The sequence below is a fragment of the Scophthalmus maximus genome, chromosome 6 (assembly GCF_022379125.1).
Source record: "Scophthalmus maximus strain ysfricsl-2021 chromosome 6, ASM2237912v1, whole genome shotgun sequence".
Lineage (NCBI taxonomy): Eukaryota > Metazoa > Chordata > Actinopteri > Pleuronectiformes > Scophthalmidae > Scophthalmus > Scophthalmus maximus.
Window position 1 is genome coordinate 3,828,640 of NC_061520.1, and position 12,844 is coordinate 3,841,483.

Below are 12,844 nucleotides of genomic sequence, written 5' to 3' on the forward strand. Positions count from 1 at the left end.
TCACCCTCTCCAAGTATGACTAACCTGCGCTTGTCATCATGATTAATTTATTTCTAATTTGTATAACGGGGTGTCAATGTTTGTCTGTAGTTTCTGTTAGTGAGCATTTGATTTTAAAGCCTAATGTGAAGCAGATTGACATGTATGGTTTCAAAATATAAACATGTCTCAAACACAATTGATGTGATATTATCTTTATTTACCCAAAACAAAGTAAAATAACCGTTTTGGGTGAACATATTTGATTGATATCAGTAGATATAGATCTAGTTTTTTTCCCCCCTGACTTTGTTGTTGGGGAAATTGAGACATTGCATTGTTTTCAATTTTCAGTTTTTTAAGACAGAGCATAAACTGAATTTGAGAGAATTACTTTTCACAACGAGGTATCAAAGATGTAGTTGATGAATTGAAAATACAGTAATTGCCGTCATTAATTTAGTGAGTCAAAGATACAGTTTACATAAAGCAACAATGTTGGTGGACGTGTAGTGTAGAAGTGAGATAATGGTTTTCACCACCAGATGGTGTTGTAGTGATGGAGCTGCCAGTGTGTGCTCTCTCTTTCTTTGATGAATGAGGAAACCTCCATAATGAACTCTGAAATTCTGCATAACATGTCGTCTTGAAGACAAGTTGTCATAAACAAGTGTTGGAACGGGGTCAGATGTTTGTCTGTTGACTCATGTCCAAGAAGCCCGGAGCGTTTCTCTAGTAACTATAACTGTAGTTCCACCAGCTCACTGTGGCTCCCTGTTAAGTACGACTTGTCCCAGTGACCACACCTGATGCTTTCATTACATTTCTATCATTCACTGTGTCAGTTTAAATTTTTCTCTCAGACCAAATGCTTAACACAACTTTTTTTCCCCCCTTTATTGTATGAGTAAGTGCACATATAAATATATCTCTTCTTCTTTGAGCCTCTGCGCCAGCGGCAGCTGTGGCTGGAAGCAGCATGTTTTGTGGTGGTCCGTCTGTCCCATTCTCGTGAATTCAGTATCTCAAGATCGCCTTGTAAACAATGTTTGTCCATAACTCAGAATATTTGAATGCTTATTTTGAACAAAAAATATATTTAATGGAATACAAATGATGAAGTAATGACATTTTATATCCAAAAGGTCAGAGGCCAACTTCGCTGTGGCATCATTATGTTTTGCATAAACAGTTTCCTTGCCATTATTTAAGGTTATTTTTCCTTATGTTATAAGTTGAGTGGTTGGCGGAGGTCTTCGACAGTGAGGCGGTAACTAATAGTTTTTACCAGCACTAACCAGCCATAACATTCATTTGCTAGAATAAAAAAATATCCAAATCTATTGTCTTTTTTTAACATTCATAACTAGAGGGTGTGCCTCAACAGAGATGAAATTTTCAGTCAAAACTTTAATTCTATATAATCAGTTACATTCTTTGCTGGTGCTGCGGTGTCACACTTTGCGGTTTCCCCCTGCACCTGATGCTCAGGAGGTACATCCTCAAGTACTTCCTGAACTTTTTGTCTCTGACGCCGTAGATCATCGGGCTCAGGAACCGCGGCAGGATGTAGACGATCAGGTAGTTGGCAAACCTGATCTCTAGTATTCTACCGGGAAAGATTAGATGAAGAACCAGCTCCACGCTGGGGGAGATGTAGGAGAGCAGGCACATGGCCAGCTGGACACCGTGGAGCAGGATGGTGTTCCTGGCTCTATGGGCGGACCTCTTCTCTGTGGATATGGCCCTGGCCACGAACATGATTCTGAAGTAGGTGAAGATTAGAATCAGACACACGCAGGAGAAATAGATGATGTCAAAGGCTTGTCTTTTGTACGCAAGGATCGGGTCTTTGAACACGTTCTGGCGCAGGCAGAACACCGACTCGTGAAAGAAGCTCAGGGACTCGGTCGCCAGAGTCACAAATAAGTCCGTGATATCTGGAGCCATACATATAAACCAAATCAACCCGATGACCATGTGCGTTTTTCTCACTGTGCAGATTTGGGAGTGACGCAGAGGTTCACAGATAGCTATGTAGCGCTCTATGGCCATGCTGGCCAAGTTGACTGGGGTGTTTCTGGTGGTGAAGACTGCCACCAGGATGAAGAAGCAGCAGAAAGAGACGTTGATCTTGTAGAAGATGTAGCTCAGAACAAACAGCGTGATGGTGACCGTCAGCTGGATGGCGTCATTTATCACCATGTGGATGAAAAGGATGTAGCGAGGGTCTTCGTAAAAGGTCTGGGGGACGACAAGGGGAGAGATGAAGTTGGTAAGAGAACAGATATGGTTCGTAGTGTGAGTGAGGAAAGAATCAGGGAGTCGGATGGTGGCTGGTGTTTAGGAAAAAAAAATTCTGATCAGCAACACTGACCATCTTGAAAATGTATAATTAAATTATAAAAAATAACAAATGTGTGTAGGCCTGGAAACAATAATTATTAACAGTTAATCTACCAGTGATAACGTTGATCAAACAATTGTTTGGTCTATATTAAACTGTACTGAATAGAGAAACATGCAGATTGTACTTTTCAGTTAGTATTTGGAAAACTGGAAAATGTACATATTGGTTTACAATAGAGCTGCAACAGTTAATGGATTTATCGATTATAATCGATTACTAAACGTGTCACAAACTATTTTAGTAATTCATTAATCGGTTCAGAAAGTTTTTATGAAAAAAATGATCTAAGTTCATCTTCTTAATTGTGAATATTTTCTTGTTTCTTCGGCCTCGAAAACAATAATTGTTTACAATTAATCTGCCAGTGACATTGTTGATCAAACAATTGTCTGGTCTATAAAACATTAAAAAATAGAGAAAGGTGCTGATTTCAATTTCCATGAAAATTGGAAAATGTACATATTAGTTAACAAATTTAGTAAACAATCAAATTGATTGCTAACAGCTTCAGCAGTGAAAAGGTTAATGTCACTTATGAAGCAAAAAGCCAGAATTCAGTTTCTAGCTTCTCAAATGTGAAGATTTTCTGCTTCTGTCATACATATCTGCATATGTGCTCTTTTAAGTTTACATTATTTGCAGTACAAGCAGTTGTACACTTGAGTTCTAAGTAACTGAGCGATATTAATTTTTGGCACTGAAATTATGTTCTTATTATCTGTGAGTGCAGCAGTTCAGAAAGTTTGTTTGTACCTGGTGTCTGAAAAAAGTGGCGACCAAGGTGCCGTTGATGTAACTGAGGATGAGCCAGACAAGAACCACGATCAGGTTCTTCACAAACGCTGTGGTGAACGTGTCTCTGATGAATGTGAGCTGGTTCAGCAACAGAGGGAGACAAAGAGAAGGAAACAAAAACTGAGTCTGTCTAGAGTTCAGATCTTAATGTTTTCATTGTGTTTCTATCTGCTGATATCAGCTGACCTGCTTTAAACTTTAACTAATGGTAAAAAAAAAATGCATCAGGTATAATGTTTGATTTGTCATGAGCACTAACAGGCATGTTGGCCTTCTTCACTTTTACAATCACACAATCTAGAAATTACATTTATATATCCATATGATCTTGTAATTATATCTGCGTTAATAATAATAACAACTGTCAGGTTAAAAATGACAAAGAACAATTTCTTTTTCTTTTCCACAATTATTCAAGATGGTTCATCAGCTAAAATCTGAATTAAGAGTATTGAGATTTTAAAGTAACACATCAGTACATGTATATAGATTTAACAGTACATGAATATGAGCTGATTACAATCAGGGGTCTAAACAAGATATTGTAGTTAATCTGCATATAACTACATAAAACAGAATCATGTTTACTGCAGGTTTATTTTCAAGCATCTGACCAGAACATAAAATGGGTCCTGTTCATATTTGTTTGAGTAGGAACCAGAGCAGGATATGATTTTATTTTGCTGCATAAAGTAAGCTTTTTTTAAAAGTTTCTGTAAATCGTAATTCTCCTTTTCAGATGTGGCCACAACTAAGAAAATCATGGTGGCATATTGAACTTGACAACATTTTCTTGCTTTAGTCTTTAAGGAATAAACGGCTCAAGACTTAAAATGAAATAGAGAAAAATATTCAGATCAAAATTAACAACACAACAGTGCATGGAAATCAAAAAAACTGTTTTGGATTTAATTTCCTAACATATGACACAAAAACAGCTGTGTCACCAAACCTGATAAGGAAAACTCATGTTGGCTCCTGGACCCACTGATAAGTTCATATTTCACTCAGACCTGAGAGAAAGACAGAGAGTACAATACAGAAACGGCATAATATAATCAGTGTGATAAATCTATTTACAATAATTCTCAATTGAGACCACATCTGTTTAGATGACAGCAGTTAACTCTAATGAATTCCACTAATGTTCCTGGTTGTTGCTGTAAACCTGAGACTTTATTCTTATTATTCAGGAATTTGGGAAAATGACCCTGAAATTCACTTTTTGTATTAAACAAATACATCAAAACGTTTCCCCACACCCTTTGCTTGTAGAACACAAAAATGTAACTTGACTTTTTAATTTGAATTCCATGACATTCAGCATTCTGCAATTATTCCCTCTTCACAATCAGCCTTTTTTTTTCTCTTCCTCACATCTGTCTGACATGAACATCAACTCACTCACATTACATTGCATATACCATATACTTCCTGTTGAAACATCTACTAGTGTTAATTATTTCATTAATATTGACAAAAGCTCGTGCATACAGGTTTTTTCAAATGTGTACATATTATAATTAATGTCTAGTGTTATAATATAAAGCTAAATACTTTTGCAAAGATCAGTCAGCTGATCTTTGCATGCAGTAATTTTCCTGTACAAAACACATGTAATATTATGTAAGTATATTAATGCATACATTAAATTTTTTCCAAATATAAGAGCAGCTATTCCAAACACATTTGAAAGATTTAAACAATTTAAATTTAAATAAAGCTTGATTAACAGTGTTAATATTTGGATGGAGAATGTGCTGTAGTCAGGAGGAACTACCTCACCTCTGCCTTGTTCCACCTACCTGAGTCCAGGTCCGACACTGACGGCAGACGGCTCCACACATGAACCTTAACAAACATATCTGGGCATAATTGATTTTCTTCCAGTGTCGTCACCCTCCTCATTGTTCAACAGAGATAAGAAGGATTGAGGTAATATAGCCATGGAGGTTAAGTTTTCACCTTTTCACCCCTGTCCATTTGTTTGTTTTTGAAACTTGTTGGAATTATGGGACATGGGCCAAGAAAGAACCCATTAAATTTTCGCGCTAATGCAGGAATTCTTTTTTTTATCACTTTGGTCAACATTGCGAGATAGGGAGTTTTAGTTGCTGTTGACATATTCACAGATTTCCCAGGGAATAATTCATATTGATGAATACAAATTAAGCATATTTATCGGGGGCTGATATCTATGAGGGTTGGAGCCCAAATTAATTTCGAATTTTGGATATTGTTTGTCTTTTGGTTAATTTCTGTAGACTCTAACATGAATTTTGCCCTAAATCTGTCGGGTTTAATTGGATTTTTAGTTATTATGTGGGATTGTAATGTTGCTCCGCCTCTCTGTTGTTAAAGTGGGAGTGGGATCGATTGTTTTAATGGATGAGTTTGGGTCACCTGTGAGAATGGGGAAGCGGAAGAATTTAATATAGGTGGCTTAACGCCAATTGAGTCTATTGTTGTTAAGATTTTTTTTTCTTTTTGGAATTTAATTAATCAGTAATCCTTTGGTCAATAAAGTGCCCTTGTTAACTTGGATCAACAGGCCCGGTGTGTGTTGGATTTTGGATTGCGTGTCGTCAACCTTGCTCAAGCAGCGGCTTTAGGACTGAATTATTATGGAAACCGCTGCTGCAATGAGTGTGTGCAATTTGGCTGGGGTTGACAGTTGGGGCTCTACTGACTCTCTAATTAAGAGAATGCCGTTAAAGTTTTTTATGTTGATTAAGAATTGTGTTAACCAAAAAAATTAGTCTAAATGAAACCTGGAAAAAATGAAAGTATTGGCACAAAGTTTGAGGGGTAGTATTTGTTGCTTTTTACTCGTAGGACTCATAGTATCCTCATATTCAATGTGAAAACAAAATCACAAGAATTTGTACAGCAAATGATCACACATTGTTGCAGAGATCACTGATTTTTACATGTTTGATAATATACATGAGCTGTTTGCATGGATGTGATTTTACACGGAGATGCTGTCACTGCAGTTTCAGAGTGGGCATCACGTTTGACACTGTGGCCTCATTCGCTGGTTGCTTGTGCTCACTTTACACAGCAGGTACCTTCTCACGTGTCGCCTGAACATCTGGTCTCGCAGGCCGTAGACAACAGGGCTGACGAACCGCGGCAGGATCTGGATAAAGACATAGATGGCAAAGTCTATGGCCTGTTCTTGTTGGGGCAGCAAGTAGAGCAGACCTTGTTTAAACATGGGCCCCACATAAACAAGCATGCACAACAGCAACTGGAAACCGTGGAGGAGAATAGTGTTTCTGGCTTTTTCGAAGTTCACAGTTGCTCCCTTGGCGGCAAACAGAATCCGGAAGTAGGCGTAAAAGAGCGTGAGCCAAACCAAGACGAGACAAACGATGTGTGATGCGTCCCTCTTCTTCATGCTGTAGGTGCTTCTGAACACTTTGTCTCTGGAACATAACGATTCTGAGTGAAAGAACTGCAGCGGCTCAGTGACCAGCAGGATGAACAGGTCAGGGAGGATAGAAACGGCTCCTGCAGCCCAGATCAAACCAATCAGGACGTAGGTGTTCCTGACGGTGCAGATCTGACCGTGGCGGAGGGGGATGCAGATGGCGATGTAGCACTCGACCGCCATTCCAGCCAAGTTCAGTGGGGTGTTGAGGGTAGTGATGATGGCAACGATCAGCAGGATGAGGCAGAAGGGTACGTTGATTGTACGCAGGGTGTAACTGATGATGTGGAGGAGGGTGGACAGCGTCAGCTGCATCATGTCGTTTATCACCAGGTGGATGAACAGAATGTAGCGGGAGCTCAGACTGAAGACCTGAATGAAAAATGAGGCGAGGAAAAGGGAATAAACAACAGACAAACTACTGGCAAGCAGCAGAAAACAGGCAAATACAACTGACTCACCACAAGTCACAAAAACTAACCTTGTTACTTTAATTACATTATAATGATAACATCAAATTTTAACCAAATCTGTGATCAATAGACAAAGCTTCCCTTCCTGTTAGAGGTGGACGTTTTCTGAACATAACAGGACTTTACGAATTTCTATATGACAAATCATGAAATCACAGATTGTCTATACTGAAAATGACTGATACTTAACAAAAAAAACATAGAGCTAGTAAAAGTAAGCCAGATCATATGAATGTTATCTACTTCTGCCAACACATGGGGTTTTTTTTGTCTTTGAAAGGAATTTTGTTATTTTGTTTTATGTTTTAAATTTATAAATGATTAGATAAATATATCCTCGATAATTAAATGGGCACATTGTATAATGTAGTTATACCTATCCTTTGTACTTTTTTTTTTTTTAAAGCTATTGAAACAACAACAATGTATTTTGTATGTTTATTTAATTTCATTTTTGTGTCTTGCATACAAAGTGCCCAATCCTCACAGGTTTACAAGACAATCACAAGACAAGATCAATTGAGCTGATCAAACATTTCATTAAGTTTCTTTACAAAATTAAAAATGTTTACACTAAATATTTTCCACTCCCCTGGAGTGGCATTAAACCTGTAGGTCTCCAGGGCTAATGATAGTGTTCCTGTGCGTAACTGTGCACTGAAGGATCCTTGTCTTTTATTCAAATTATATTTCACTGTAGCGCCTTCTTTATTAGACAAGTATGGAAGTTTCTTTATACACAAGAAACAATTTTGCTCCTAATCTCCTCAATATCATAAAGTAACCTGTTCTTAAAAAGGAATGAAAAATCGTTCGCATGTAATAGGGAATTTATCTGTATGTTCTGTATGTATAAATTCATGTTCCTTTCAGCAGACTGGGAAAGAATAGTAACGCTGAATTTTCCCTTTTTTTCCCACATCAGTCCATCCTTCCCACTGTTGTGTATAGAAACAGACCTGGTGCTTTCTGAAGGTGTGGACCAGAGTACCGTTGATGTAGTTAATGGAGATGCAGAGAGCTGCGACGATCACATTCTTGGTCACAGCCGTTGTGAACGTGTCCCGGTTGCTCACGGTTACAATAAAAGAGCCATTGACAGATGAAAAATTCATGTCTGGAATGGCAGAATCCGTCCTGTCTGAAACAAACAGATAATGTGTGTAGGTCATTCTGGGCTCTCCAAAGTGTGAGGAAGTCGGGATATTTTTTTAAAAAAAATTTTTGCGGAAACTGACAATCTGACAATAGGCCATCAAAAATATCTGCCTGTGTCACAAACTGTTGAATTTATCCTGAAGCTGCATCAGGTATTTCAGAGGAAATAGTAAAATAAGACCCGGTGCTGCCTTTGTCTGAGGTAATTAATAGTTAAGGATTATTTCCTCTTAGGAACCGCTGTAAGAAGAAGACAACTGGCTCATTGTCCTATAAATTTGCCCAGACTGACTAAACAGTAATTCAGAAATATCTGTCAATAATAAATCTAAATCACAGAAATATATACATGACACAAAGCACATACACGATGCAGCAATCGAATATATATAATGGCATGATGATACACCAAAATGACTCAGTCATTTGGTCCACGCAGGATCAGTTCAATGCAGTAACAGCAGTAAGCATGAAAAGACTGTTCATACCCATTAGGAGGTCACACACTTTAACATCTGGACGGCGTCTTGTGGCAGCTGATGCAAGGAGTTTATATAGGTTGATACAGTAAATGACATTTGGGATTATTGTTTGTTCCCCTATCCTAACAGGCCTCCAGGTGACGAACACTGAGAATGGCCTTTTCATTGAGGTAGGAGACGTCATGTCTCAAGCTAGTAAACCTCTGAGAAATTGTATATTTTTAGATTCTGGGAGAAGGAAAATATTTTTAAAAAATTGTTCATAAATAAGTTTAGATTTGGAATATTTTTTAAACACAATTATTGAACTTTAATCGTAGAATCAGCTTCACAATATTATGCCAAGGAGATTTAAGAAATAAGACGAATAACCAGTAAAAAAGAATTCCTTTATTTGTTTAAAGAGCAAAAACAGGGATTAGATTGTTAAGAGTTTGTGTAAATAAACTACACTCTCGTACAAAAAAGCACTGCATTGTCTATAAGATCTATGAAGAACTTAATGCTCTTGTAAACAATTGTGTGCTCTAGTAATTAATTTAATTATAAACACATAGGTTGTATGGATATGAATGATGATCAACACCATTAATATCCTTACAACCTATGTGTTGTATGGACACTGACCCCCACCCACATACAATTACAAAAAAGGGGAAAAAGTGGCTTCTTTTGAAAATGAACAGAAATAGTGAACCTGATTCCCCCTGGAAGTTTGAGTAAAAGCAGCAATTTGTATAAATTTCTCAACAGATGATTTACAATATATCACTTTTTTTCACCGTCATATTTTTAAGACCGTAATTCTCTTTGTATTTTGATTTTGATTAAATTTCCACTATCATATGATTTGTGTTCCACAAAGAAATTTGGTCAACTTTGAGATATATATATATATATATATATGGGGCTGCTCTCCACTGCTGGAGACAGCTTCTGACTAATCTTACTAATAATTCAAGAAAGCTGGGACTCGTCATCATCAGATACATTGTCAATACAACAACGGCGCGTTCACAACCACAGCCCATTTAGGGTTCTAAAACAGAACTTTGATTAAAAAAATGAACAGCTGTTTGTTCAACAGCGCGATGTCAGTCGCCTAGGCTCAACTACTGCGTGTCACTTTTTGCCGTTTCAAAAAGAAAACTGCAACCAGCAACACCGCGGGCTAAACATGCATGTTGAGAACGGGCTCTACACTAGCCCCCATTCTCAAAAAAAAAAAAAAATCTAAAATGACCACTTGAAGCTGTTTTTGCCTATTTGATAAATGTTTCTTTATTCTATCGATTCTTGCACTTTTGGGTAAAATCTTAATGGTTTAATGGACTTATTGTAAGTTGCTTTGGACAAAAGCGTCTGCTGAGTGTAATGGTTGAGACATGCGCTCTACTGACTGCAACTCTAGTAAAGAGAATGTCGTGCTTTTATAACTGTTATATTTTATGTAGTTGTAGAATTTTGTGCCTGTGTAAATTAAACCTGAAAAATGAGAAAATAGTGCCACAAAGTTTGAGCTGTAGTATTTGTTGCTTTATATTCACTTGTAGGACTCAAAGTATACTCATATTTTTGCTGCAATGTGAAAGGTAAAAACAAAATCACAAGAATTTTAAACACAATTGATGACACATTTTTGCAGAGAGGTCAATGTTTTGTAGATGTTGGATAATATACATGAGCCGTTTGCATGGATGTGATTTGACCCAGAGATGCTGTCATTGCAGTTTCACTGTGGCCTCGTTCGCTGGTTGCTTGTGCTCACTTTACACAGCAGGTACCTTCTCACGTGTCTCCTGAACATCTGGTCTCGCAGGCCGTAGACAACAGGGCTGACGAACCGCGGCAGGATCTGGATAAAGACATGGATGGCAAAGTCTATGTGCAATTTTTGTTGGGGCAGCAAGAAGAGCAGACCTTGTTTAAACATGGGCCCCACATAAACGAGCATGCACAACAGCAACTGGAAACCGTGGAGGAGAATAGTGTTTCTGGCTTTTTTGGAGTTCACAGTTGCTCCCTTGGCAGCAAACAGAATCCGGAAGTAGGTGTAAAAGAGCGTGAGCCAAACCAAGACGAGACAAACGATGTGCGACGTGTCCCTCTTCTTCATGCTGTAGGTGCTTCTGAACACTTTGTCTCTGGAACATAACGATTCTGAGTGAAAGAACTGCAGCGGCTCAGTGACCAGAAGGATGAACAGGTCAGGGAGGATAGAAATGGCTCCTGCAGCCCAGATCAAACCAATCAGGACGTAGGTGTTCCTGACGGTGCAGATCTGACCGTGGCGGAGGGGGATGCAGATGGCGATGTAGCACTCGACCGCCATTCCAGCCAGGTTCAGTGGGGTGTTGAGGGTGTTGGTAATAGCAACGATCAGCAGGATGAGGCAGAAGGGTACGTTGATTGTACGCAGGGTGTAACTGATGATGTGGAGGAGGGTGGACAGCGTCAGCTGCATCATGTCGTTTATCACCAGGTGGATGAACAGAATGTAGCGGGAGCTCAGACTAAAGACCTGCAGGAAAAATGAGGCGAGGAAAAGGGAATAAAGCAACAGACAAACTACTGGCAAGCAGCAGAAAACAGGCAAATACAACTGACTCACCACTAGTCACAAAAACTAACCTTGTTACTTTAATTACTTTATAATGATAACATCAAATTTTAACCAAATCTGTGATCAATAGACAAAGCTTCCCTTCCTGTTAGAGGTGGACGCTTTCTGTACATAACAGCACATTAGGAAATCTGATCATTTCTACATGACAAGTCATAAAATCACAGATTTATCGACAGATTTTATAATGAATTTGACTGATTCATGAAAAAAAACCAATATACTAAACCGGAAGCAAGATCATAGGAATATTTGCTAGAAAATTTGTCTTTTTAATGCCCTGCTTTTACCCTAGATAATCAAAAGGGGCACAGTGTACATAACTTGCTATTTTAACTATTATTTTTTGAAAATAAAAAAACATGTATTTCATTTCATTTTTGTGTCTTGCATCCAAAGTTCCCGATTTTCACGAGTTTACAGGACCGTTAAAAGACAAGATCAGGATGTATAATTTTTTACAGCACAGTTAACTAAATATTTTGCCTCCCTTCTTGAACTTAAAATCTCAACTCAAGTTTTTCATAATCATCCACACAGAAGTTTTTAATTAAAATAGAGTTTTACATTTTACTAAAAAGTATGTCCCTATGTCCTTGAACATAAACAATTATTTGAACCTAATTCTCATAGTTTACATGGACATCAATCTATTTACCAGAAAAATAGTGTGAACATTTTTTGATGACCTTAATCCAAAGGTCATACTCGGAATAAACAATAAGTGGAGTATTTTGATTTTAGTCACATTATGTTGACATGTATACGTATTAATACCATTATAACATCCTTTTAGAGTTTGTGCAGCATTTTGCAACATTGACTACTTGAAGTCATGATGCTCTGTAACATATAAACGGGAATATAAGTGGAATATGTTTTTAGCAATTCATGTAAAACAGCATAACCTTTAATCAGCCTGTCCTCCCCTGGAGTTGCCTTAAACCTGCCACTGTAATGATGGTGTTCCTGAATGTACAGTAACACATCACATATATGAATTATAATTCACATAATTAGGGTTGTAAAATTCTTCATACACAGGACACATTTTTCTTCCTAATCTCCTCAGTATCCTACAGTAACTTGTTTTGGCAAAGAAATGACAGATCATTCACATTAATAGGGATTTTAACTGGATATATGTACAAATTAAAAATTTGATGCCCTAAATTTTAATTTAGCATTTTTTAATTTTCCTTTTCCCCCCTCAATTCAACCTTCCCACTGTTGTGTATAGAAACAGACCCGGTGCTTCCTGAAGGTGTGGACCAGAGTACCGTTGATGTAGTTAATGGAGATGCAGAGAGCTGCGACGATCACGTTCTTGGTCACAGCCGTTGTGAACGTGTCCCGTTGGCTGGCGGCAACAATAAAAGAGCCATTGACAGATGAAAAATTCATGTCTGGATTGGCAGAATCCTTCCTGTCTGAAACAAACAGATAATGAGTGTAGGTCATTCTGGGCTCTCCAAAGAGTGAGGAAGT

At 38.0% G+C, this 12,844-nt stretch overlaps 3 protein-coding genes across 3 annotated transcripts; all 3 read right to left on the reverse strand.

Moving 5' to 3' along the window:
• Positions 1 to 1,362: 1,362 nt before the first annotated feature.
• Positions 1,363 to 4,202, reverse strand: LOC118308910 (odorant receptor 131-2-like). Its single transcript, XM_035630366.2, has 3 exons — positions 4,137 to 4,202; positions 3,143 to 3,262; positions 1,363 to 2,223 (listed from the first exon to the last, which is right to left on the reverse strand). Exons 1-3 carry the CDS (start codon positions 4,182 to 4,184, stop codon positions 1,408 to 1,410), a joined length of 984 nt encoding a protein of 327 aa, XP_035486259.2. The 5' UTR covers positions 4,185 to 4,202; the 3' UTR covers positions 1,363 to 1,407.
• A 1,992-nt stretch (positions 4,203 to 6,194) lies between these two features.
• LOC118308867 (odorant receptor 131-2-like) lies at positions 6,195 to 10,415 on the reverse strand. The gene is made up of 2 exons (XM_035630295.2): positions 8,053 to 10,415; positions 6,195 to 6,992 (listed from the first exon to the last, which is right to left on the reverse strand). The coding sequence occupies exons 1-2, from the start codon at positions 8,263 to 8,265 to the stop codon at positions 6,195 to 6,197; spliced, it is 1,011 nt and encodes a 336-aa protein (XP_035486188.1). The 5' UTR covers positions 8,266 to 10,415.
• Positions 10,416 to 10,463: 48 nt separating this feature from the next.
• On the reverse strand, positions 10,464 to 12,760 carry LOC118308912 (odorant receptor 131-2-like). The gene is made up of 2 exons (XM_035630375.2): positions 12,605 to 12,760; positions 10,464 to 11,254 (listed from the first exon to the last, which is right to left on the reverse strand). The coding sequence occupies exons 1-2, from the start codon at positions 12,758 to 12,760 to the stop codon at positions 10,466 to 10,468; spliced, it is 945 nt and encodes a 314-aa protein (XP_035486268.2). The 3' UTR covers positions 10,464 to 10,465.
• Between the last annotated feature and the right edge of the window lie 84 nt (positions 12,761 to 12,844).